The sequence below is a fragment of the Oryzias latipes genome, chromosome 4 (genome assembly GCF_053564925.1).
Source record: "Oryzias latipes strain Hd-rR chromosome 4, Olatipes_Hd-rR_3.1".
In the NCBI taxonomy this organism is placed as follows: domain Eukaryota; kingdom Metazoa; phylum Chordata; class Actinopteri; order Beloniformes; family Adrianichthyidae; genus Oryzias; species Oryzias latipes.
In genome coordinates, this window is record NC_136240.1 from 19,769,964 (window position 1) to 19,796,615 (window position 26,652).

General features: G+C 40.7%; 2 protein-coding genes across 4 annotated transcripts in view; one reads left to right on the forward strand and one right to left on the reverse strand.

The window, feature by feature from the left end:
* Window positions 1-16,476, reverse strand: part of ddah1 (dimethylarginine dimethylaminohydrolase 1) — a 91,919-nt gene extending 75,443 nt beyond the window's left edge. The window contains exons 1-2 of one of the 3 annotated variants that reach the window (XM_020702490.3): window positions 15,976-16,476; window positions 8,422-8,749 (exon numbers count right to left, since the gene is read on the reverse strand). In XM_020702490.3, the coding sequence (XP_020558149.1) occupies window positions 8,422-8,715 (294 nt within the window). In that variant the 5' untranslated portion in view covers window positions 8,716-8,749; window positions 15,976-16,476. Of the gene's footprint in view, window positions 1-8,421; window positions 10,906-15,975 lie in introns of those variants that run through there. The other 2 variants (XM_004068032.5, XM_078946031.1) reach the window with 2 other exon arrangements.
* A 375-nt stretch (window positions 16,477-16,851) lies between these two features.
* ccn1 (cellular communication network factor 1) lies at window positions 16,852-19,616 on the forward strand. Its single transcript, XM_004068033.3, has 5 exons — window positions 16,852-17,230; window positions 17,329-17,560; window positions 17,878-18,222; window positions 18,318-18,520; window positions 18,615-19,616. Exons 1-5 carry the CDS (start codon window positions 17,183-17,185, stop codon window positions 18,915-18,917), a joined length of 1,131 nt encoding a protein of 376 aa, XP_004068081.1. The 5' UTR covers window positions 16,852-17,182; the 3' UTR covers window positions 18,918-19,616.
* Window positions 19,617-26,652: the final 7,036 nt, after the last annotated feature.

Below are 26,652 nucleotides of genomic sequence, written 5' to 3' on the forward strand. Positions count from 1 at the left end.
GCACAAGGGTTACAGAGTAAGTAATCAACCTGAAAGTCTGTGTGAACTTAAGAGCAAAATATCCTCAGGTCCTGATTGGTCCTGTGCTGATGGTGTTTACAAAGCTGTGTGGTGCATGTAAATGCAAGTATTGCTCTTACTGCTGCTGCTATGACGCTTCAAGAATTTAGTGACCAGTTAAAACGAGAAGCACTCTTAAAGCGTGTCAACCGTAGTTGCATCGAGTTGCAATGGGTCAATGAGGCCATATGATGTAGTTTTGAAGTGATTTCATCTTATTCATGTTTAAACTCACATCAACAATAATTCTATTCTGGTTGATTTATTCACTTAGATAGACACTAAAAATTAAATCTGACATTAAGCCAATTCAGCAATGACTAAATTAATGTCAAGTAGGGATGGCCCCATCCGATCACATGATCGGAAATCGGGCCCGATGACGTAGTTTTAGACTTGATCTGTATCGGATGTTATGTCACAATCTTAATCTTAATCTTTTTTTTTTGTTTGTTATCACCGCTATATATTTCAAGATTATTATTTCAAATAAATATTATATTAGAAGTGTGCATATCATAAGTGGATCACGACATTTTATTGCCGTAAAGCACAGCAGAATATGGTACAAATTTGAGCAGGAGGCAGAGCCAAGCGGACCCTGGTCAAACTGGAAATTTGTTCCAGATTATTGGGGGAAACGAACTGTAGTTCACTTTAAGAGAACCAAATGTGTCCAGTCTGAATACACCCTAAGATTTTACATGAAGGCATGTGAGACAAACTAAAAGAAAACATCCAATGTTTCTGCAAGGCTGCCTTTCTAGTATATCAGCATCAAGAGTATTAAAAAAGTCTCAATTGATTATCCACTAAAGAATCATCTTATTTTACAGTCCACACTGGTTTTCCTGGTTTAACGTTTTTAGGCTACCTGTTTCAGAGTTTTTTGTAGACAACTCACGTATCAATTACGCCATGGAATTAATTAATTTCGTCTCATTAAAGGTCAGTGAGCGTGCCCTTTAAATGTGATAAAACAAAGCTGCTCCCTGTGTAAAATGTAACCTTTAAATGCCATTTTTTGTGAACAGCCATGAAAAGTACAAGACAGAAATATAGCAGTACCTACTTTACAATCAAACCTTTTGCATGTAAACAAATTGCCTTAGATTTATGATTTTTTGCTATTAAGTATCTGCTTTGCATTTGTGTTATTTGCATTTAACAAATGTATAAATTTTATTCAATTTTTGAAGCTTTAGAAACAATGTTTGCTTCCATATAAAATTAGCTACCAAAGTAATTAAACTGACCTCATATTTCTTTTCTCAAATTCTTGTACTGCAAAGGAAAAATCAGACACAAAAAAAAACTAACGAAAAATGTGTGTCATTTCTGTGAAATGAATGAGATTTTTCCAGATTTACTTTCAGCAGTAACAGACCTTTTGTTTCGACTTGTCCAAACCCTTTCTGACCTTATTGAGACTTTTCTTGCTGCTGCCTAGCGCACTTCCTGTGTCTTCTGCTGCTCTGTCTCACATACCAAAGTAGACATTCACACACCCACAGGGAGGTTTATGCTTGACCGGGTCATCCTGCGGAGATGAGAGGAGTTCCTGTTCAGGAGTCTCCTGCAGCTGTCTCGCAGGCTGCTGCACTGTTTGAGGTTAAAGGCCCTGTGGGGGGATAAACCTGGGACAAACACGGGTCAGAGTCCAAAGTCAAGGCAGGGAGAGCCGTCTAGTCTTGTCCTTTTGCTCTGTCTTTACAAAACACATGAGGGGGAAACACAGGCACGTGCTGCTGAACAATAAGGACTACACCGTACTACAAGTGCTGATGCTAAAGCAGAAGACATAAAAAACTTGTTTGTTGCTGGCATTTTTTCCTGAAATACGTTGACTGAAAGACAAAAAAATGAATGACTGGAAACGTTGCCGCTGGTTTGTAGCTTTCGTCAATCAACAGGTTTTATCGTGTGACGACAGTAGCTCCGCCCAAACTGTTACGTTCCATTTATCTATGAACCTACAACCAACGGGGCACACAATGATACGGTTCAGTACAATATAATGGATAAATTTTTAATGGAAACCATACCATACCGCTCAGAGGAAACATGGCTAAACTTCGGACCAAAAAGGCATCACTGTGCATCTGCCATTATTCTCTTTGGACCACAGTGGCATCTTTATCAGCATGAAACCGTTTTTTCCCAATAAAAGATTGTCAAAGAGACTTTTTGGTATGTTTGTAAAATGTTAAAATGCATAATTCTTATTCACTTATTTGTTTGCACACGTAATCTACACCTGATTATCTTGCAAGAAATACAAGGAATCTGGAAAACTTGACCTGCATTTTTCAGTAACCAGGTATTTATCTCTGAGTCACACTGGTTGACTTTTTGGCTAAAGATGCGTGGAATCAATTTTAGGTCAGTGAATCGGATGGTCCAAAATAAACCAATATCAACTATGAATCGTATCAGCAACCACCAATTATGATATGAATTGAATCATTGTTAAAATAAATCACTGCGTCCCCTGTAACAAAGTAAAGAACAACTGATACCTGGGGCTCTGGAGAACCGACAGGAAGGAAAATCACAGGAGCAATAGAAGTTCTGACGTTACAGATGACGAGGAGGCAGACAGGAGAAAAGTAAGCAGAAAGGCAGGTCAACTGTGGAAAGAATGTGACAGCTTCTGAGGGTACATTCACCTCATCCCTCAGAAAACTGCCAGCTTCCAGCTGTCTCACACTCCTCTCGCGTTCACACTTGGATGTCATGTTTCCTAAAGGTCGCTCCTGTAAGGGAAGTCATATAAGAGTGGAGACGGCAGCAACAAATCAACATCTGCAGGCTGTCTAGTCAAAACAAAGCGTCCTTGCTGTCTGCTCTTAGGTTGAGGGTAGCCATGTGAGGCGTGACCGGAAAGGGGGCCCATATGAACACAAACAGCTGGGACTGAACCTAAATATTACGTCTATAAAAACATGACCTAAATATTGTGTCTGCAGACCAGAAGTTTCCATCCTGTCTCCAAATCTAAAGAAACCTCAGAATTTCCGTCCATTTTTTTCCATGGACACTGGAATCTACAGTAGCAGTTCATACTATTAAAACATAATGTTCCAGTATGGTTTAATACGGTGTATTAAACCTCTTGTAAAGTTGGGATTTTCAGCTGTTATGGAAACCCACAAAGATGATCTTTCAACTCGATAGGAAGAGAAAAACACCCAATTAGATGACTAAGCTAATCATGCATTAGTTGCAATTTAACCTCCTCTCTTTTTGTTTCAGCAAAAACAGTGCCAGAAATATAAAAGACCTATTCTGTCTGGATAATTATGACTTCACTGTCAGATGAAGAACTTGACAGGGTAATCTTCTTCTTTTTCTATTCCTTTCTGACTATGAAGACTCATTCATCCAGGTAGTTGTAGGTTTAGGGGCTGTCATCTGGACTTAGTTTTTAAAGTTAAAGGACGTATCACCTCTTATCCAAAAGGCTTTGTCAATTCTGAATTAGCTGATAAAAGAGCTGGTATATATGTGCTCATGGGGGAGGAGTCAGACCTGAAACTCTCACTCCTCGCTCAAACCATCCTTTCTCTCTGGCTAGAATTTGGACTACACTGTCCTCAAACGAGTGGTTTGTGGCCTTCAGGTGGAGGTGCACTGCAGACTCAGGTCCACTTGGGTTGGCTCTGCGATGTTGGTAAAGCCGCTTGTGTAGAGGTTGTTTGGTTTCTCCTATATACTGTTCATTGTATTCCTTTTTGCAGTGGATAGAGTACACAACATTACTCTGTTTGTAGCTAGGAATTTTGTGCTTCGGATGAACCAGTTTTTGTCTGAGAGTATTAACTGGTTTGAGATGAACTGGGATGTTATGTTGTCTGAAAATCCTTTTTAATTTTTCAGACAGGCCTGAGATATAAGGAATTGAAATTCTGTTCCCTTTAGGCTCTTTTTCCTTCTTGTCTTGTTTTCTTGTATGTCAGGATCTGGTGAAAGCCCAGTTGGGATATCCACAGGTTCTGAGGGCTTGACGGATTTGTTGCTCTTCTTTCTTGTAGGCTAAAATGACAATACCATCCAGTTTCAAGTCTGACTCCTCCCCCATGAGCGCATATATACCAGCTCTTTTACCAACTAATTCAGAATTGACAAAGCCTATTGGATAAGAGGTGAAATGTCTTCTAACTCTAAAAACTAAGTTCAGATGACAGCCCCTAAACCTACTACTATGATATTCCTTTTTAAGTTTTACCTTCAGGGGTTGCCACAGCAAATAGGCTTCCTCCATCTAACTCTATCTTCTCCATCCTCTCTTCTAACACCAGCTACCTTCATGTCTTTGTTCACTGGATCCATAAACCTCCTCTTTCGTCATCCTCTAGACCAGGGGTCTGCAACCTTTGATGATAAAAGACCCATTTGGGTCACGTTCCTAACCAAAAGGTTCTTGACCAAAACCCAACAAGGGTGGTAAAGTGTCACTTTACCGTAAGGAAAAAATACAGTTTTTTTAATTTTGTGGCCATTAACCTTTTTATTTATAAAATATAGCTTTTAAACATTTACAATACTTGAATTATAACTGTGTTATATTTTCTTTATGTATAACAACTTTAATTTAATTTACTTAAGACAGCAGCACAAACAAACTTCTTTCAAAAATAAAATCCATCCTGTGTCAAATAACTATTTTATCCTATATTTTTTTCAAAGCATTTGCACTTTTCTTTAAAGCCAAACAGCCACAGTTGAGGAATAAAGAGCTGCATGTGGCTCCAGAGCCTCAGGTTGCAGACCCCTGCTCCAAACCTCTTGCCTGGAAGCTCTAGACTTCCTTTTAGTGATGAGGCTCAAAATTGCAGAGAAAAGATCATCCACTTGCATTTGCACAAAGACTTTTGATAATATAGAAAGCAGCTTCAAAGTTCAGCGAAAAAGCGCCATGGCACCTGAGGTGAATCTTTTGGACTGCAGCATTTCCAGCTATAGTGAACCAAATGAAAACAAAATCCAAATTCATAAATCTCCACAAGTGGGTGTGTCTGTAAGCTTTCCAAATATTTAGTCTTCAAATGAGTTAATATAAGATTAAACATGGCAGAATGTACACCCCACTGTGTCCCAGTTTGAAGTGGTCTGGTGCCTGGTTTAAAATCATATACAGTATTTGACATGTAAATATGCAATGAGTTAGTGAAGATGTAATTTCTCACTTAACTAAAGTCTTCTCGCTCTGGCATATAATATCTAAAAGCATCTCCATACTTAGAAAAAAGGTATCCAGGCGTTCTTTAGAAATCTGACCCTGAATCTAAAGCCACATCCATTCATCGCCTTTGCAGAGCAGTTCCACGAGCCCTTTGATACAGTAAAGAATTGCTGTGTTAGGGATTATTATAGGGTGAGGTTCTCGCTGAAGTAACATTTCTGTCAGAGGTCCGATATTTGTTGCTTACCTCACAACAGATGTGGGGGAAAAGCTTAAGAATTCTGCTCAATGCAGTGCTGTTTCCTTACTGTTCAGGCATGAAATTGCACTTTCCAACTCTTTCATCCAAACAAGAATTTCAAGCAGCAAAAAAATAAATAAAAAACCTTTTCACAGAGGATCATAATCAAACTCTGAGGAACTAGATAAACAAGGTCAAAGAAGCCTCTAATGTCTCTTCTGAGATTCTGAAGAGAAGCAGATTGAATCTATTCTACCAGTTCTTCACAGTATAAAAAACAATGAACCCGCACATGCTGTGGACCAAATCTACTTTTATGTTCTTGGTTTTCAGTCATGACTTTAAACCTGGAGTTAAATGTTTGTAAATTAAGAAACTCTTAAGGCTTGCTCCACTTGCACCAACAGTAAAAATAACGGGAGTGAAAACGATGTCCGTACGACACGTCTGTTTCTCACCTACGACCCTCTTACTTACCCTTACGTGTTGTTTAAGTGTTCACTACAACCTGTCAATTGCAGCATGGCCGTAGAAAAATGTGCATGAACACTTTTGGTTTACGGGTTGTTCAAGTGATCTACCATCTTAAACATTCAGTGTGGGCTGTCTGTGTGCCCAATACAGGTTTTCCCATTTTTGGCCCACAGACAGCTCATATCCATCCATAAAGGGCATTTGTAACTAAGACATAAACTTCTACGAGTGACTTTTACCCATAATCAACCTTTGATGCTAAAAGACAAGGCACTGAAATTCCAGACTCTAGTTTCTTTTGCTCCATAATCCAAACATTGAAGCCATTTTTGAGCTGCTGCTGGAAGGCTGACAGCAACAAGTAAAGACATGTAAGTCTGGTTGTCAGGAAAAGTGCCTGCTGTTAAGACCTGAGTAAAAAGTCATGAAGGACAAAGACATCTCTCAAAAACGAGTAAAAAAAAATCAGTTTTCAACAAACAAAAATGTCTACCATTCATTATAGATCAACAGTTAAACAATTTCTTCTAAGACATTTGTTTGTGTAATGTCATTCTGAACATACAAAGAAACTCTTGTAATATTTTGTGATTTTGGCTCTAAACATCCTAATATGTTCAGTGTCTTTTAGGACTAGAATTTAAAAATCAAATTATTATTTGACCATTTACACTGATCCATTAATCTAATCCATGAATAAATGTTCTTTTAAATTGATTTGTTCTTTATTTCAAGTTTGTCTGCCAAACAGTTGTAGGAATTCAATATTTAATTAAAATAACTTTCCATTTTTTTATTAAACCTTATGTGATTAGAGCTTTATAATACCAAACAAAATTGGTTTAACCAGGGGAAATCTGTATTAATTTGAATCATGTAGAATAAGCCTTCAGATTGATTTGTGATCTTTCTTTGTGTTCTTGTCAACTTTAGGATGGATTTGAACATCAAAATGAACCAGACCAAGTACCAAAAGAAATTGCCCCAAAGGTCTTGGAAATTTGCAGCTTTGCATTTAGCTGCATTAAGCTGCCTTCTTTATTACTTTTTTTCTTCAAGGTACATGAAGTTGTGCAATAATATACTTAATAACCCATGTAAAATATTGCAAAAACAGTTTGAAGTGCAAGTTAATTATCTCTTCTTGTATTACATTACCGTCTGTCCAAAGGATCTGGACAAAGTTCACGTTTCCAAAGGCAGCACATATCTTGGTTAAACATAAAGTAGAGTGAATTCATGTTTGCTATAACAAAAATAGAAAAACATGCTCTCTGTACTGAAACAGATCTCTGCACAGCTCAAAAACAGGCCATAAGTCAACAAGTCCTGACAACTCTGAACTTGGAATGAATCATTCATCTATCTGTATAAGATGACACTATCAAAAAGAAAAACTGTACTCAGAGTTAAGCTCAAAGAGATGAATTTGTAAATGACTGACAGCTCGGAAAATTCTGATACTTCTTTGAAACAGTGAGTCTTTGTCTCAAAATGCATCAAAGTATGCATAATAATAAGCAGTCAAATGAACTGTAAAAGCTATACAAGGTCTTTACATGAAGATATCTATTTCTTTACACTTGAACCTCCAACTTTCAATGTATGTAGATCAAAAATTAAACCCAACTGATAGTTTAGCAGCTTTTTTGTGAGTACATGTATACGTACATGCAAATGTACTCCCTTCGTCATAAATGAAAAGCGATGGCAGAGACCAGCAGCTCTGAGCTTTCCAATCAATAACTGCACCACCACCGAGGCTGAGGGACCATTAGCACCAATGGGCCAAGTAAAGTGACTGTGATGTGGACTGACAGGGGCTTTCACAGAACCCGACCCACCGTTCCCCTCATTGTCATTCAAGCAAACCCTCACACGAATACCCGACATTACACAAACCCTCACTCTGCAACTGTAGTTTTGCCTCCAAAGGAGCTCAAAAATGTAAGCTCCTCCTTTTTGGATTTGTTCTAAACTAACATGGTAACTGATGTAATGTTGCTGAAATGAGGAGGAACTAAAAATGGTGCAAAAAAGAAGAAATCCACTTGTTGCAGCTCAATGGCTGCACATTCCAAATGAAATCTGTATCCTCCTCTCATAAAATCCTTTGTTTGTGATGCAATGGTCATGTGTGATGCAATGTGACAGCAAAACTCTTAGAAATAATCAACTTATTGTTATAAATAAAAAGGACACATTTGTTGGTTTAATGTGGCTCCACACACCAGGTGGAGCACTGATTTAGTCATTTTGGTGCAAACATGCCTGAAAGTACATGAAGTTCTGCCTGAGTCCAAACTGCCCATCCATGCATCCTCTGCTCTCTGTACCATGGGAGTTCCACGGGCACGTGCGAGAAAGGATGTGACGCCTTGCCCTCCACTTTCACGTCAAACTTTTTTTTTTTTTTTTTTTTTTTTTTTGCAGGACTGAATCCTGCTGACAGGTCCCCTACCTCTCTCCTCCTGCTCTCTGCCCCGGGTCTGGTGATGAGCGCCGTGTCACCGCACACCACGGCCGCGTCCTCCACGAACACGCAGTCCGGAAGCGATTCGTCCGCGGGGAGCTCCACCACCTCCAGCCCGAGCCTCGTCCTCAGGACCTGCACGTACGCGTCATGCTCCGTCCGCGCCTTGTCCAGGTCCACCTCCGCCTGGTTGGTCCTGAGCGCCTCCTTGGCCAGCGACGCAGGGATTCCCCGCACGATTGCGTGGGTGTAATGACCAAAACCTGCCATCAAACCAGCCATGTTTCTGCCTTCCTTTCACTTGGCGCGCTCAAATCTGAGAGAGAGAAACACCCAAGAGGCAAATCAGCCAATGAATCAGAAAAACGACCCTCTCTGGACCCGATGCCAGCTCTCTTACTCGTTTTTTTTTTGCCCCCCAGCCAGTCTGTTGGGTTTTGATTCTTTTATTTACAGTAGCGTGCTGCGTACAGTGTCAGTCAGCTCTGCTCTAGTCTCTAGGCGAGCGACAGCGCGTCTGTGACGCGCAGCGATCATCACGTTCGCTCTGTCAGCCTTCAGCGGAGTTCAGTCCAACAAGTGACAGCCTCCAGCTGATCCAGCAAGCCCACTCATGACATTAAAGTCCCCTCATAATCACGCATCTTACGTTTCAATCACACACACGCAGGACCATTTGGACTTTATCTGCAACAAAAACATATTTTACAACAGCAGCTTAAAAGTCTGCCTTAAACTCCATTGTGAAAATGAGGGCTCCCTCCTGAATTGATTTTGTGCTTTAGATGCTGTCAAAGTTAATTTTCATTATCACACATGCACGAGCAAATGGTAAAGAAACCAGGCGTCTGCAACCTCATGTTCTGAATCCACATGCCACTCTATATTCTTTAATTTTTAGCTCTTTGGCTTTAAAGAAAAATGCAAACGGTCTTGATAAATAATGGGTTTATTGGTCAAGTTTTGTCTTTTAAATTGATAATCTTATATTATAGAAAAATAAACTTTTTTTTTAACTGCTGACATTACACTAACTTAAGAGGCTGTGTGTGCTTTACCACTCCTCCAAATTGCAGACATCAGATAACTGAGCAAAATGAGCATAAAGGGTTTAATCCAGGGATGTCCAAAGTTTGGCCCGTGCGCCAAATGTGACCCATCTTAAAATTTTCATTGGCGTGCAGATTCCTTTCTTTGGCATGTTTTTTCTGTGAAATATGAAACAACGCTGTCCACCTAATATGCCAAGAAACTGTGGTTGAGTTTTTCAAGGAGCTCAAAATCAAGAGAATCTAGATAAGACATGCTAACAACGACAAGCTAACTGAAGATAAACAGTGCGAAAAAATGACAAATTGACAGTGATTTTGGTAAAAACATAGTTTTCTATGCGAATGATGCATAAATGAATACATGCTCATTTAATAGTCAGAATCTCAGGCCAAATGAATGCCCCTCAGACGTGTACACCTCACCAAATCTAGACCTATTTGCAAAAAGTTTGGACCCCCCTGGTTTCACCTATTGTTTGGAATAGGTTGAAAGCAGATATGCTTATCTTTGGCTGCACAACAGTGTCTAGTTGACATTTGGATTTGAGTAAAAGTATATAATTGTGTTACAATAGTAATTGCAAGTAAATCTGCAGCAGCAAAAGAATCTTATTTGACACGGAGGGTATTTCATTTTGAAAAGAACTTTCATGGACTTCTGTCTAAACTGGAAAAAAGTTGTTTCTATATGAAATTATATCACAATAAATAGCAATTATATCTTTCTCGCAATATTGATCACTTATCACAAATCGCGATATAATTGATATAAATCGTGCAGCCCCAACACTATTATATTATAAATCTGTAAAAGTTACATTTTACAAATTAATGGCTTATTACTCACAGAAAAATAGGTAGTCTGTTTTTCCAGACGGTAAGGTGGAACTCTGCGGCTCAGTAAGAACCTGGACCAAACTGGAACACTTTTTAGCATTAAAAGTTGCAGGACCCTGGTATAGACCATGCAGATTGTTTTTAACACAACCTGATTTTAGCCAAAGGTTGTACTCAACTAAGACTATGTTGCAAAAACAACATTATTACAAGTATATAGCAGCTTTAGTTTGGCGAACAATTGTACTGGTTTACCAGAAAGAATTTTAATATTATCTTGTATTTCCCAATTCAAAAAACAAGACAAAAAAAGAAAGTTACCACCCAATTGTTACCAGTCTTTCTGGTAACAATAAAAGTTTTGATAATATATTTGTAAATATATTATAACATACTTATAAAATCAATTAAAAGCTTCTATTCTGACTAGAAAGTATGTGTACAAGAGTGTGACTTCCTTCAACATCAATTTCAAATCATGCAGCAGTAGAACTCTTTTAAAGAGGGTAATTACCATCAAACAAGTTTCTATGGTTATCGAGTGAATGGGATTCATTCCTAACCACCTCTGACCCTATGGCTAACAAACTTACAAATCTTTCAAGCCAAGATTTTTTCTTTTTTTCTTCTACAAATTAAAATTAGAAACAATTGGAAAAACCGTAAACTAGTAAAAAAATATATTTTTTAAGTTTGTATGCTATTCAAACCCAAATCCAATAATATAATAACTAAATGTATCACAGCTTCTGTATTTTTTTCTTTAAATGAGTACATTTATTTAATTGTACGGACTTTAATAGATACATATAAAACAGTGGAAGATATTGGGGAATAACTGATGTCACAACAAATTTCATTAGCAGAAAGTTAATCAATCTATGCATCAATCTATTGATTAGCATGAAGGGAAGAAGGTCACATCTCCCAGACATTTGAGAACAATGAAACATTTCAGTAAAGGAAACAGAAAGTGTGTCAGCAGTTCAATTTTTATGGCTCTCACACATATTTTTAAAGCTATTTTCAGATGAAGGAACATGAGAAGAGATCAAACCTAATATTCAAAAGACATGTCTGCTGCGCTCTGGGCAGACTACACAAACTTCAAGGGCAAGGAATATCAAAAGGGGGCTTTCTACTTTTGTGAAGTGTAAGACAAGTATGGCAGGAATGGCGAGGGGGGGGGGGGACTTCTATTCCCTACGGTGCCATCTAAGGCAGGTTCTGGGCCCGGTGAATCCGTCTGAATGGATGGAATGTTTCTTCAGATGTCCCAGAAGCACATTCTTCCACCACAGGACCTCGGTTTGTCTTTTCTTGTTCCAGATTCACTCAATTATCCTTAACTGTTGTAAACATTCCAGTACATTCCAAGAGCCCAACATTCAATTTTCCACTCCTGTGCGGATCACCAAATGCCACTATCCTCTTCTCAACACCTGCCCCCTCCCAGCCCCTCCCTGCTTTCCTTCCCTCCTCATCGAGAATACACATGGATCCAGAAAAGACCTTCTCTTGTCTCTTTTCCCCCTCAATGAGGAGGAATTTAGGTTACTTTAGAATGAGAAAAGCCTTAATTCTTCAGGCACACCTGGTGGTTTCATTGTAGAGTTATGTGAAATCTAACCAGTGAAAGCAGACACGCTTCTGCAGCTGCACGCTCCACAAACAGCACGCCTTTATGGCTTTGTATGACTGGAAGATTGGAGATGTCTGAGGCAACACAGACATGCATGATTACACAGGTGCACACGACAGGTTAACTTGTCAGCACACGGTCATTTTCAAATTAGCCAGAAAAAAAATAAGAAATCACCAAATTAGTTTTCTAAAACATGAACTAAATTTAGAGCATGATGATTTGTCATTTGAATAGAGAACTTTTGTAATGTTTAGGAGGAAAATGTGTTGTTTCTGTTGAAAGTTTTATGGTGCGTCCTCCATTCTGACAAATGCTAAGGATAAATTGAAAGTACCGTACATTCCTTTTGAGGTTCCCAAGGAGAATTCCATGAGATCTTTGTGTTATAAAATCCACAAAGCTACAATTTAGCTTTTTTCCTCCATTATCAAAACAACAATCTGATTTTGAAAAACAGGAAAACTGGAACTTGATGGGAATCACATAGTCTGAAATCAATGAAATCAATCACTTTGAATAAATCAGCCTCACATATTGACAGTATGTGAGAACTGGACTGACTGTGATGTCACCCATAGAAAATGACTAACTTCTGACTCCAACCAAATAACGTCAATTCAGTCGCCATTTTTCTCGCGATATGGACAACGCCATGTTGGAGCCAGACGATGTCACTAAGTAGTGATAGATTAGAGTCAGTCTGAGTATACGTTTCTATGGCAACCACTTTCACCAACCTGGAGTGAGCATTTTGGAAGTCCACACCCCCTACCACTGAAAGCAGGCTCGGGAGAATCTGTTGAACAAATGTTTCGAATGTTCAACATGGGGGGCCGGTGGAAAGCACATTTTATTGAGGCATCTGATTGGTCAGTTTGGGACTTGAATAACCTGCGTCTATGGGATTTTGGAGCCAGGGGGTACTTCCTGTTGAAATGCGAGGGGGGAGGGATCACTAAATCCAGTTCTCATGTAGTCAATAGCTTCATGTTTAAAACTGGGTAACTGAAAAATGAAACTATTGAAGAATTCTGTTGAAGGATCTGTTCAACCAGCCTTGAATCAGGTATTACCTCATTTCTCCAACGAGCACCTGGATGGCTCAGTTGGTTAAGGACTGTCACATGGGAAATCAGTTTGATTCCCAGGGGCCACGATGAGTTTCAAACAGTGTGGGTCCTTGGGCAAGACCCTTTCGAGTTACTACCTAACTATGTAGCCACAAGGGGGTCCAAGTCTAGGTCCTGTTGTGCCGGTCCTCAGCCTGGATAAAATACAGGGTTGTGTCAGGAAGCGCATCCAGCATAAAAATCTCTGCTACACCACCTGAGTGAATTAGATTAGATATGTCCAAAAGTGAACAAAAAAACTTTATCCAATATACTTATACATATATACTTCTGTGCCATTTTAAAATATTTTGCAAGTCTGCCGTAAGATGCTTTTGTGACTGTGGAATGTAGAAAGAACCCATTTTAAGGGAGGAGAGTTTTTCACTAGATCTTGTCTTGTGTATTACTGTTTCCTTGTAACCACAGCTACGGATTGCAGCTTCTGGACATACTGCTGACTCCTTGTTTGGGTTTTTCTAACAGAGTCAGATTACTTACATTTTAACAGTGATGTTTGTTCTTTGCAAACTGTTCTGTTTTTGGCCAAGATTATCATGTTCTCTTACATTTTAGACATTTGATAAAATTGTTTTGGTTATCGTGCCCTCTTTAAATTGTAACCATCCGGTGGAAAAATGCAACACATCCCCTTTTAGAGTGACCCTGTCACTTTTTCTCAATATAACTTTAGTGCTGGGGGAAAAAAAATGTGTGAAGGCTGAACTTTAAAAGTGTGTGGATGATAGGCCACAAACAAGCATAGTCTCATCTTTTTCAGAAAATCAGGCTACCCAGCAAAAGTTTGATTGAATTTGTCCAAATGATTTCTGATCATATTTGGTCACAAACAAAATCCCTTTATTCAACAAACTCCCATCAGCTCTATCAGACCATACAGTAAGTTCCTCTGAGCCTTTTCCACTACAATCCATTCATTTTCTTAACCCTTTCAGGGTCACAGGGTCACAGGGCTGCCAGAGCCTAACCTGGCTACTGTTGGGCGAAGGTGGAGTGAAACCAGGATAGGTCCCCAGCCTGTTACATGGTCACACAATCACACACATTTACACACTCACAGAACAATTTACAGTCAATCAACCTATGATGCATGTTTTTGGACTGAGGTAGGAAGCTAGAGCTTGGAGAAAACCCACACATGCACGGCGAACACGTAAATTCCACACAGAAAAGACCCAGCCAGGATTTGAACCCTTGCCTTCTCATTGCGAGGCATAAGCGCTAACCACTGCCCCAGATTCCAGAAATTAGCATATTCTGGCTGAGCTAATCAGAAAAGCACATAATGGTAGCACTGTTTTTAGGATATATGCTTAAACAATGTGAATAGCATACTTCTTTTATTTTTTTTTCCAGCATTTGCTGGCGGTTTTTCTGTTCAGCAATGTGTCAACAAACCTAAGTAGTTTATTTTGGACAATCAAGCATTTGCTTTTTAAAGTTGCTATACTTACAACATAAATTCATAAGTTTATGGCTGGGTCTAGTTCCTCTTTCACTATTCTGCTTGCTGACCTAGTTTTCTTTTTCAGATTAATCACAATGTAGTGGAATGTGTTGTGTATGGTATTTTGACTATCCTTGATAAATTATAAGACCGCCGAAAGCCAAATGTTTTTTTTTTAATATACTAATAGGTAAAACCTCAGGAATGTAAACATGTCCCCACATAACTACATCCCCACAAATGTAAATATTTTGTCACAACTCTAGTAAATGTTTTAAACTCTGGCTTTTCTTAGGCAGCGCTGACATAAGAACAAACCGTAACTCAACAGACTTCCTGCAGCTTTACAAGCTGACAGAGAGGAAAGGCTGCTCATGCACATTGTATCCTAGTTATGACATTTAATTTGGAATATAAGAGGGCGGAATTTGTCGTTTCAACATTCTGTACTGTCCTGTTCTGTTCTGTCACTTAGCTCTGGATGGGGAGGCTGTGGCATTCTGACCCAAGACATTATCTGCGAGAACTCCTGATTTCTGAACTTTGCTCCTTGTCTGAAATGAAAATGGTTTTCCATTGAACTGAACCACAGGATGAAACACAATGTCTCAAACGGGTATAAACAGTACGATAGCCAAAACATCCTGACCAGAGACTGAACTGAACTGAACACATAGCAAAGAGAAAACATAGCAAAGAGAAAACTACAAACAAATCAGCTGATATTTGGAAAACTACAAATGCTGTCTGTTCGAGACAGGAGGAGGTCCACACATTCTACATTGGATATAAATACATGTTGTTGGACTATAAGTCGATCCATAGTGTAAGCGCTAAAAAATACATTATATAGAAGAAACCTGGCCAAACTTTGCACAAAAAATAACCACTTAAACTCTGAAAAATACAGTAGTTGACAAGCTTTGAAACAACTTTGCAAAAATACATTTGAAAAATTTGAGATAGTTAACAGTTAATAAGTCTTCGATCAACAGTGTAAAGGACTGGACACAAAAACACTAAAACCATAAAAGATGTTCCATAACTTTCTATAAAAATGTATTAGTTGCCTTAAAAATGCAAATGTCCCTCTTAAATTTATAGCTGAGACTCAGGCTCATTTGAATAATGACTATGACTTAACTGTCTCAACCCCTCTGCCCACCACGCACACACAAGACTGTGAAACAAGTACAGAATGGATTGAAGAGACCCCCCCCCACACACACACACACAGAAACCAAAGGTTTGAGAAGTGATGTAAACTTCCATTGTGGAAAAAAAAATTGTCTCAAGGTTTTCTTTTCAATCCAGAATGTCAAAATAAAGAACACTCAAAACCAAGAGGTTTTCTTTAGAAGTCAGATTAAAACAAAAGTTCCTACACTATCACAGCAAAACAAAACAGCCCTCCAAAAGGGCAACACTCACCGCATTCAAGCCGTCCTGTTGAACTACTGCCCCTCTGTATGTCAACACATAATTGTAGAAGTGCTGAAATGTCCTGCCCTATAAAAAGAAGTGAAAACGTCTTCTTTTGGCGTCTGGCAGCTTGTTTCTGGCAACAGTAACCACTTGCAGTGCGCCTTTACGCACACGCGTTCGCTTCTGGTCAGTGTTCATCCATATGGATTCATTAAACCCTCTGTGTTTTTGTGTCCCACCATCACAAAATGAACAGGGCCCACTTTCTTTTTCTTTCCATTTTTTTCACGAGAAATTGTGAGGAAATATCGGTGTCTGAGAAGGATTTTCCCTGCACGGAGAGCATATTTATCAACCTTTAGATGTCAGGCATGCTGACCAAAAGAAAGAGAAATATGTTAATAATCCAGGCTACTGCCATACCAAATATGGTAATATTGTTACGTGTGAGCTCTGGTGCGCGCATCTGGAAGCGCTTATGCTCCTCCGAATAAAGGCACCGGAGAGCCAGAAATAGACGCTGTACGTATTCCTGCGCACATCTTTGAGACTCCCCAAAAACACCTTCTTTTGTTTCGTTTTCTTGCCATGCAGCGTGGTTTAACTTATAAGAAGAAGTCATCTGTTTTTAAACCGAAACAAGTGGCAGAAAAAAAACCTTTGGAATCTTTTTTTAAGATGGAAGTACAAACAAACGGCTGAACGGACGCAGACGTGCGTAAAATCCCCCGCTAGACAAAAAAAAATCAATTGAAGCTGACTTGATAGATGTGAGAAGCGAACAGAGGAAGAAAATGAAAGGGAGGATAAACGAAGGGAGGAAAAATGTGAGACGGAAAAGTGTGTGCAGATGGGGGGGAAAATCCACAGAAGAAAAAAAAACGAGAGAGAAAGCTTTAGACAGGGTGGAGCTTGGGTCTCGGATGGAAAATGCGCCGAGAAACATTCCTGGCATACTTTGGGAACAGTTCAGCAGGCAGCCCAGGAACGACGTCAGCTTCCCGCTTCACTATAAAAGTCCGGAGGTGCCCAGGCTTCAGCAGACTGCAACAGCTTTACTGAGAGCCTCATCTGCTCTGAGGGAGCCTCTGACGCCAGAGACTACCAGCAAACAAGAGAGACGAACGGCCGAGAGGGAATACCCACGATCTCCCCCACGAAGACAGACTTTTCACAAGATTCCTCCTGAACGCGCACAAGAAATTTGTCCGAGATGCTGATGCTTCATTCTCTCGTTTTCTTCATCGGAAGCCTCACCCTGGTAAGTGTGAATAATCCCTTTATTCAAATAACTGTTTTTATGATTTTTGTTGTTTTTATTTTATTTAAGCCTAATTTCTTTCCTTGGCCGTCCTGCAGGTCCTCTCCTACCCCCCATCCTCCTGCCCCTCCGTGTGTGAGTGTCAGGTGGAGATGCCCAAGTGCGCACCGGGCGTGAGCGTCGTCCTAGACGGCTGCAACTGCTGCAGAGTTTGCGCCAGACAGCTGAACGAGGACTGCAGCCTGACCGAGCCATGCGACCACACTAAAGGGCTGGAGTGTAACTTTGGGGCCAGTCTTGCTGCTGCTACTACCCGTGGCATCTGCCGAGGTTAGTATACAGCCCATGCAGCTCCAGATGCGCATGCCTGTGGCTCGGTCTGAAGCCTTTTTTTTTCCTCAGTAAGCGAGATATTATTCAGGAGCCTGGGGACCTGTGTGATTTCAACACAGTGGAATGCAGTTAGAGAAAACTAGTCTAAACCTCAAAGACCACTGAGGAGGAAAAGAGACTCCTCAGGCAGCCTCAAAAATCATACAGTTTAACCGATTCTTATTTGGCAACAGTGTCATGTCTTTATTTTTTTCCAAAGCTAAGCAGGAAAGAATAACAATTTTTTGCTTCTGTTTTTCTTCTTCCCGCTACAGCAAAGTCAGAGGGCAGACCATGTGAGTACAACAGCAGGATCTACCAGAACGGCGAGAGCTTCCAGCCCAACTGTAAACACCAGTGCACATGCATTGACGGAGCAGTGGGATGTGTTCCACTGTGTCCGCAGGAGCTCTCCCTGCCCAATTTGGGCTGTGCCAACCCCAGACTTGTCAAGGTGGCAGGCCAATGCTGTGAGGAGTGGGTGTGTGAAGATGGCAAGGAGACAGATATCCTGGAGAAGATCTTTGGGAAAGACAAGCTGACTGAGGAGCTGGAAAAAGACCTGACCAACAGGAATGAGCTCATTGCAATTGTCAAAGGAGGACTTAAGACCCTGCCTGGTAAGAAAACATTCTTTCTTTCAACTTTTTGATCATTCTTGAGGAGTAAATGAAATTTGGTGCTAATTGTTGTGGGGTTTTTTTTGTATTTACAGCATACAGACCTCAACCTGAAGTTTACATGTTTGATTCCCCCAAATGTATCGTCCAAACCACACCCTGGTCCCAGTGCTCCAAGAGTTGTGGAACCGGCATCTCCACCAGGGTGACCAACAACAACAACGAGTGCAAGCTGGTCAGAGAAACACGACTCTGTGAAGTCCGGCCATGCACCCAGTCCTCTTACGCTAGTCTGAAGGTAAGCTTTGGGCCAACCTCAACTGAAAGCATGAAACACATGTCAGTCTGGTCCAGGTGCACAGCTAATGGTCTCTCCACCTATTCTGCTGCAGAAAGGAAAGAAGTGCAACAGAACCAAGAAGTCAAGCCAGCCAGTCAAGTTCACCTACGCCGGCTGCTCCAGTGTGAAGAAGTACCGGCCCAGATATTGTGGATCTTGCGTGGACGGCCGCTGCTGCAGCCCCCACGACACCAGGACCATCCAGGTCAAGTTCCGCTGCGAGGACGGCGAGACTTTCTACAAGAAGACGATGATGATCGAGACCTGCAAGTGCACTCACAACTGTCCCCATGTCAACGAAGCCTCCTACCCCTTCTACCGCCTTTCCAATGACATCCACAAGTTCAGAGACTGATTGGTGACAGATATCCGACCCCCCACAGCAGGAGACAGAGATAGGCAGCCAAAGGCAGCCTTGACACATGCAGGGGTGTAAATAGACTGCCTGTCAACTACCAGCTTCTTGTTGTAACTAGATTCCCAAGGAATTGTGGGCTTACATCATGAGGACTTAATGAAGTGCACTGTATGCTGTGACTACATCAGCATTCTCAATACAAATTGCTTCATATTACTGGAGCATTGAAGTAGCTTCGTCATGGAGCAGGATGTAATTAATATTTGTACATTGAACTTAGCGGCTGATATCAATTCACTGTGTATATTTTGATGTTCTTTATGCAGACATGACCCAGACTGTAGACTTGCGTGTGCATATGGAGATATGCACATGCGCAACTTTGCTTACCCTACCATCTTATATCTTAACAACAACAAAATGCAATCCCTATCACTTGTTTGACAAGTGTGCAGTTTGGTTCCTTCCTGACGTGGGCATTAGTGTTCATGTTTTTGTGGCAGCTATCGATCTCCCTTCATGAAAAAGGCAAACATGTCAAAGAATGAATGAATGTTTTTATTGTTTTTTTTGTTATTAATATTATTTATCAAAACTAAATGTAGCTACTTTATTTGGATATTATGTGTCATACTGGAATAAATTGTAAAATGATTTAATTTTATATGCTACAATAAAACTGATTTATTTATGAAATGCGACATTGCCTGACCATTTGTTCCCAATGAAGACCATCGATGTTGACATCCACCAAAGTGTTGAGGATGGGGGGTGATGTTTAGAAGGTAGAAAACCTCCTGCTATATCACTGTGTGAAGCCAGATGCAGAGTTGGGTCAGTGTGTTCTTATATAACAACACAACCTTGGAGTCCCACCTCCTGACTTTCTGAGCTCAGGAATCCCATTCTGCAGGGAGCCAGCTTGTTTCATTTGATCTGACTAAGCCATACACTTGACTGATTCTGAGAAGGGGGGGAATAGATTAGGTCCACGAGCAGCAATGAGCTCAGGAGTATGCCAAGAATCTTAAGTGCTGCTCTGAATGGCCTTGGATTAGACACCATGCAGCAAGGACAATGACTATAATTGTATATAATGGGCTGTATAGCATGAATGCATTCCTGTTCTCATTCTTTGAATGTTGTTAAAGTGCAAGCAAATGAGCCTAATTCATTAGCAGCTATGCGAGTTAGCTTTGTGTTGGTTTTAAACTGCAGGGGTCTGCTAAATGGCTGTAAACAGGCCTAAGGAAGGAGGGGGGCTCCCATTTCAATTCCAGGTTCCAATTTAGCAGACATCGAGAAATTGCTGTCGTAAAATTGAAAATGAGCAACATCCATCCTGAAGCCTGACCCAATGAACCAAAGTGTGGGACTTCAAAAAGTGATAGCACAACTACTTCTCTGTCCCAATAAGTGGGATGTCTGCACGTGCTGCTAACACGACTGGAACTGAGGCACAGAGAGCACAGCTCAAAGGCTACAACAGGGAAGGGTTTCTTTTTGATCCAGGTACAGGGAGCGGCTCAGGAATGCAGCAGTGGCTCAGAGAGCAGACATCCTGATGGGCGGCAGATGTTGGAAAATATTTCAGGGCAACATGTTCACTTTGGCTGAGATGATATTCTAAAAACACACATGAGACACCTCCAAGTGTGAGCTTGTTTCCACAAAATGCCTTTTGTCTCCTTGCCACTGTAAAAGCCGTTCCACCTGAGATTACACGACACCTGCAGCCCTTCCTGCTTTGGCCGCTGCCAACGAGTCTTAATTAAGTGCATTTTAATAAGAGGCTGAATGGGTCATGAAGCCTTTGATTGAGCTGAATCCTGCACAGGATATGCCTGCTGGGGTTTTACAAATTACTCACATGAAAGGCTTGTGAGGTTTACCTAATCATAAAGGTGTGTGGCAGTCTCCTTGCAGGCAGAGTTTACAGTCAAAACACTTTCAGGGGGCTCCGATTTTCCTCCCTGTGCTGCTACCTATAGAAGTGGTTTCCCCTTTCATCCTTCACAGTTTACTGCTCTATCACTGTCATTTGTCTTGATAACAGAAAGCAGCCTATGCAGTTATGCAATGGAGTCTGTATGTTATGTGAGCCATTGCTCTCCATCATCTGCAGCATTCCTTCATGATGTACAGTTCGGGGAGCCCCTCTCTCCCTAAAAATCCAAGTTTAAAAACATATTAAAAAAACAAACTATAAACATCTTTTTTCTTGCGACTCCCACATGCAAACGCCCCTGTAGTTAAATTGCTGGACTACCTCATTCCCTGAACCTGAAGTGTGTTTATATGACAAAGAGTTGAGCATTGAAGCTACTACGTAATGCTGTGTAGCCAGAAGCTTGCAGGCCCAAGAGTGGTCATTACAACATGTTGGAAGCTACTGAGCTCTGATGTCAACCTTTTTATAGCTCCCATGAACATTAACCTCAGGTTGATGCTGGCATTCGCTGTTACGAGGAACCTGGAGGGCTTCGAGGTCGGCCACAAAGCGCAGAAGCAAAGGCAGCATGTTGTTTCATCAAGTACCATCTGCTGGACAAAAAGGGAAACAGCATCGTTTTTGCTTTCACTATCTCATGGAAAATTGTCATATTTCTTTATCTTTGCGCATGAAATTTCAAAGTTTGGGATTTTTAACAACATTTAAAGAAAATGTGCAAAAGATTTTGGAAGGGTGTGGGACTCTTGTTTTTAGTTTTGGCTCAAGCTGCACAGTCATGCTGTGACAGTGATGCAAGGCCTCCAACACACCCATCCAGTCCAGCTGTCATTACAAATGAATAACGATCCGCTGGCCTCTGTTAATCAGTCTTTATCCTCCCAGGGTGGATGTCCTCCGAGAGCCGCTAGCTGTGGCAGGGATTATTTGCTGGAAGCAGTCGTTGGGCGTCTGAAATCTCGACTCAACAAACAGTAAAAGCTCAAAGGCTGAGCCTGGACTGGCATTTGCTGCCCTTTCAGTTTATCTGCATGAGCAGGACAATAAAAGGCACAAAGCAGAAGCAACTTTTTTTCTTCCTCTGAAGATGGAAAAGAGTTTCTTTAAACAACCATATTTGTCTTCTAAATCTCCAATACTGTTTACGTTAAATGGGAAGTCTGGATATCAAAGTTTGAGTGCTGTTACATCAGACCACATCTGTGTGCTCAAAACTGTTTTTCATTTCAACAAGATTTAAGGTCACTTATCTAAAGTAAGTCAAAGTTCTTTGTTTGGCCAAAAGTTTGGAGTTCAATAAATTTGTGTAAAACCAAACAATTGTCTCTTACATAGTATTGTTCATAAAAAAGAAAAAACTGGCTTGAGATCATAGTCTTCGACAACTTTAGATAGAGTTTTGGTTTCTTTCAAGCGGTGCGTTAATTCACACCGGGACGAATTAACGCCTCGTGACTAAACAAAGGGCACCAATGTGAGTGTGCACACCGACGCGAAAAAACGCCACGCGTCAAAGCGTCACTTTTTAAAAAACGCCTCGGGTTGACGCGCGGCGTCGAAATCTATTCGACCAATGAGAATGGCGCTTTTGCACACGTGTCTGGAGCTTCTGAAGTTACAGTAAAACACAACCTGGGGGCGCTCAAACACAAAACTGCCTTTCTGAGCACACATACCAGCGAAGAAGATAGACGCCAAGTAGCGTCTACACTGCCGCGAAGAAATAATGACGGACATTCTAAAATATCCCCGAACCAAGCACCAGTTGTATGATTCTGACAAGCGCGTAAATACTTGCTGTCTTCTTCTGAGTGAAAAGCGAGTATTTCTGTTTTACATTAAGCACCATCTAATGTCAGGGAATGAAATTGCATGTTCGCTCGGCTCATCGTCAGCGAAAATCGCCTGGGTGTGAACACAAAAAACGCAGCGAAAAACGCTGGTGAATAACGCCTGGCGAATCTTCGACCCGGTGTGTACGGGCCTTTAACATTCTCTTTGAGTACTTGGCACAGCCAAGAAGTGCCACATGGTGCATTTCCCTTACTAGACCACCAGAGGCAGGCTGCAGAAAAGAACAATATCTAATTGATTACCATGATAGATGTCAAAATTCAGAGCTCTGTCTCCCCCTCTAGTCACTGGCGGGAGCTGGATCTCCAGAGTACTGAAAGTACTTAATTTCCCAGCTCACCCAGCGTGCACGTCCTGGATGCCACACACCTGACTCTGATTCACTCAATCAACCACAGCATACTTTAGCACTGCACTGAGCTGATCTCAATGTGAAGTAGTTTTTCACACTCTGCCTTTCTTACCGAGCGTTATAGTTGGACCTGATCTTCTGTCTCCTGACCCTGTGTCTGACTCTGACTCTGTTTGCCTGCCCCAACTTTTGCCTGGATCCTGACTACCCTGTCTCTCCACTGATGAACTTATGCCTGTTATTGACTCCTGCCTGCTTGACCCTGATTTAACTTTGTGGTCTTTTAGCTGAGCTAATAAAGCGGCTACATTTGGATCCAGCCAGTTGCTTGTTCTTGTGACAACAGTAAGTTTTTGCACCCAAAAATGCTCAAATTCTCAGTCTCGTTTCCAAGATATTGTCAAAGCATCTTAATTTTCTACGCATGACTGTGCATGTCAACAGAGAGAGCGAGAGGGGAGTTTGTTAAAATTGGACACTTTGATTGTTTTTCTTTTTTTTTTTAAAGCTCAGACTGGTGAATCTTAGAGGAACATTTTTTAATTAGACGGTATTAACAAGATATTCCTACATCTTGCCCCACCCAATCAGGCTCTTTAAGCAGTTGTCAAGGTGGGCGGAGCAATCTTTGGTTAAGTGAGCCTTTTCCATTTCAGGCTTTATTGTCACTGTTCAGAACCCTTTGGTATGACAGAAATGATCCTTTCAGACGTGGTATTCTAGAACCAAACTGGAAAAAAAGAGAAACCAATCAGATGAGACTTTCCTCATCATTGATCTTACCATAAATTTCCTCTAATGGTTTTACAATTAGAAAAAATAAATATACAAAGATGAACAAGTGTGGTTAATTTGATAGGAAAAACGTCTTTGGTGCTTTTAAGAAAACCAAAGGAGCACTTTAGAACGTATGCAAGGAAAATGCAGATGATAATTCATATGTGGTGCAACTTTACACAAAACACGCACATCTAATACCAACTGTCAAGCACAGTAATAATTTGGACCTGCTAACCTCTCAGTAACTGAAATGACCAGAAATAGCAAAGTATCAAGTCCCAACAACTAAAGATAGAACAATCATCAACAAATGGACAGAGCTGTAAATGAGTAGTTCTTAAATAGACCCAAAAAATATAAAGATGAACAAGGACTACAATAAATTACTGAAAGAATGTTTTCAAAGGATGCACCAACAGGAATATCTCCTTCTTACTCTTAAGATAATCTAATAACATGTTTTCGTGGCAGCTTCTTACACATGTAGATTTATTTCTAATAAGACTTGATTCTTTGTGTGCATGTGAATATATTTACTAAAGCAGGAAATTATCACTTGAAGCTCATGTTGACAAAAGTGGACTCATAAGTCTTCATATGTGTTTTTTCCACACATACAGAAGTGGGAGAATTTTGACAACAGATGAGAAACCCAGTTAAAAACAAATAGAGGAGAGATCGCTTTTATGCAGAACATCTCCCACGTGCTTTGGTCCTTTTTGCTCAGTTGACCCTCCACCAAGGTCAGAACAGAAATTTTTCACCACTGTTATTTTGCAAGTTACTTCAAAGCCTCTTATTCTGAAAAGAACATACATTTTTTGTTCTTCGGTTTGCTATCACAAATGATCCCAAACAAAATGTTGGTATAAGAAAAAGTAAAACTTTCAGCCATGTGGTCAGGGAAAAGGCTGTAGACATTAAAAGTCTGTTTAAAATGTGAAACAGAGCGCAAAAATGGAAAACTTTGTTACGGCTGAGAATTTGATTTAAAAAAAAAGAAGAAAAAAAGAAAAATGTTGTCCCTGTTGCCAAATTTGGATAATAAACCCCAGTCTCTGTAAAAACAGATGTGAACAGGCTTAAAAACCTGTTTCTGTGCATCAATACCTACACTTCCAGTGTCTGCCCAGGGTCAAACAACCACGGCCGGCACGCAGCGCAACTGCGCCATAACCACCCAATCAAGGCTAATTAAGTCTCAAGCAATTTCAGAAATTTTACTGGACAATTTAGTGAAATTAGAGGTACTATTTTCAGAGCCTGTATTATCCACTTACTATAAACAGCTCTGATTCCCTTTACAGAAACAAAGACGAAGCTTTTGTGTGGTCTCTTTGAGCATCTTTATTATGAAAAAGTTAGAACTGCTAAAATAAAAGTGTGTAATAACTCAAGACAGACTGAGAAAAAAGAAGAAACAGATGTTCAGGCTCCAATAAGAACAACTTAATCTCCTGCACCATCTACTGACATTTGCATCAGTTTTGAAGTATGGCTAAAAAACATTAGTAAAGTGGCATCTGTTTTTGAAAATGAATGAATAACATATTTACTCCCTACGTCTTAAACGTCGGCGAATATCGCGGGCGAAATTCGTCCCGGTGTGTACGGGCCTTAAGATTTAGATTATAATTAATAATGCACTCACCGGGCACTTTAGGTACAACTTGCCCCCTTGGACCCCCTTTTGCCTTCAGAACTGCCCTAATCCTTGGTGGCATAGATTCAACAAGGTACTGGAAACATTCCTCAGAGTTCCATCCATGTTGACATGATAGCATCACACAGTTGCTGGAAAATTTTCAGCTGCACATCCATGATACCAATCTCCCGTTTCACCACATCCCAAAGGTGATCTATTGGGTTGAGATCTGGTGACTCTGGAGGCCAATTGAGTACAGTCTGAGATGATTCCAGTTTTATGACATGATGCGTTATCCTGCTGGAAGTAGCCATCAGAAGTTGAGTTCACTGTGGTTGTAAAGGGATGGACATGGTCAGCAACAATACTCAGGTAGGCTGTGGTATTGTAACCATGGTCAATTAGTACTAAGGGGCCCAAAGTGTGCCAAGAAGATATAGGATGGATCCATGCTTTCATGTTGTTGACCCTAAATTCTGATCCTACCATCTGAATGTGGCAGCAGAAATGGACTCATCAGACCAGACAACATTTTTCCATCTTCTATTGTCCAATTTTAGTGAGTCTGTGTGAATTGTAGCCTCAGTTTTTCTGTTCTTAGCCGACAGGAGTGACACGCAATGTGGTCTTCTGCTGCTGTATCTGCCTCAAGGTTGGACTTGTGCGTTCAGAGATTTTTCTTCTGCTGACCTTGGTTGTAACCAGTGGTTATTTGAGTTACTGTTGCCTTCCTGTCAGCTGGAATTAGTCTGGTCATTTTCCTCTGTCCTGTGGCATCAACAAGGTATTTTCTACCCACAGAACTGCTGCTCACTTGATATTTTCTCTTTTTCAGGCCATTTCTCTGTAAACTCTAGAGATGGTTGTGGGTGAAAATCCCAGGAGATCAGCAGTTGCTGATGCTGGTTTAACCCTTGTGCTATCTTAGATGACCCCACCCTCACATTGACGTGTTCTTCCTACCATGACAAAGGTGGATAAAGGTGGAAAGATTTCATGTAATCCATGGACACCAGTGAAGATCACAAATCGTTGAAGAAAAAAGGATCAGAATACTGTCTAGTGGGTCTAGATGACCCAACTCCCAATGTTAAAGTGCCTAGGATAGCACAAGGGTTAAACTGCTGCAGATTGTCTCGACCATGTCTAC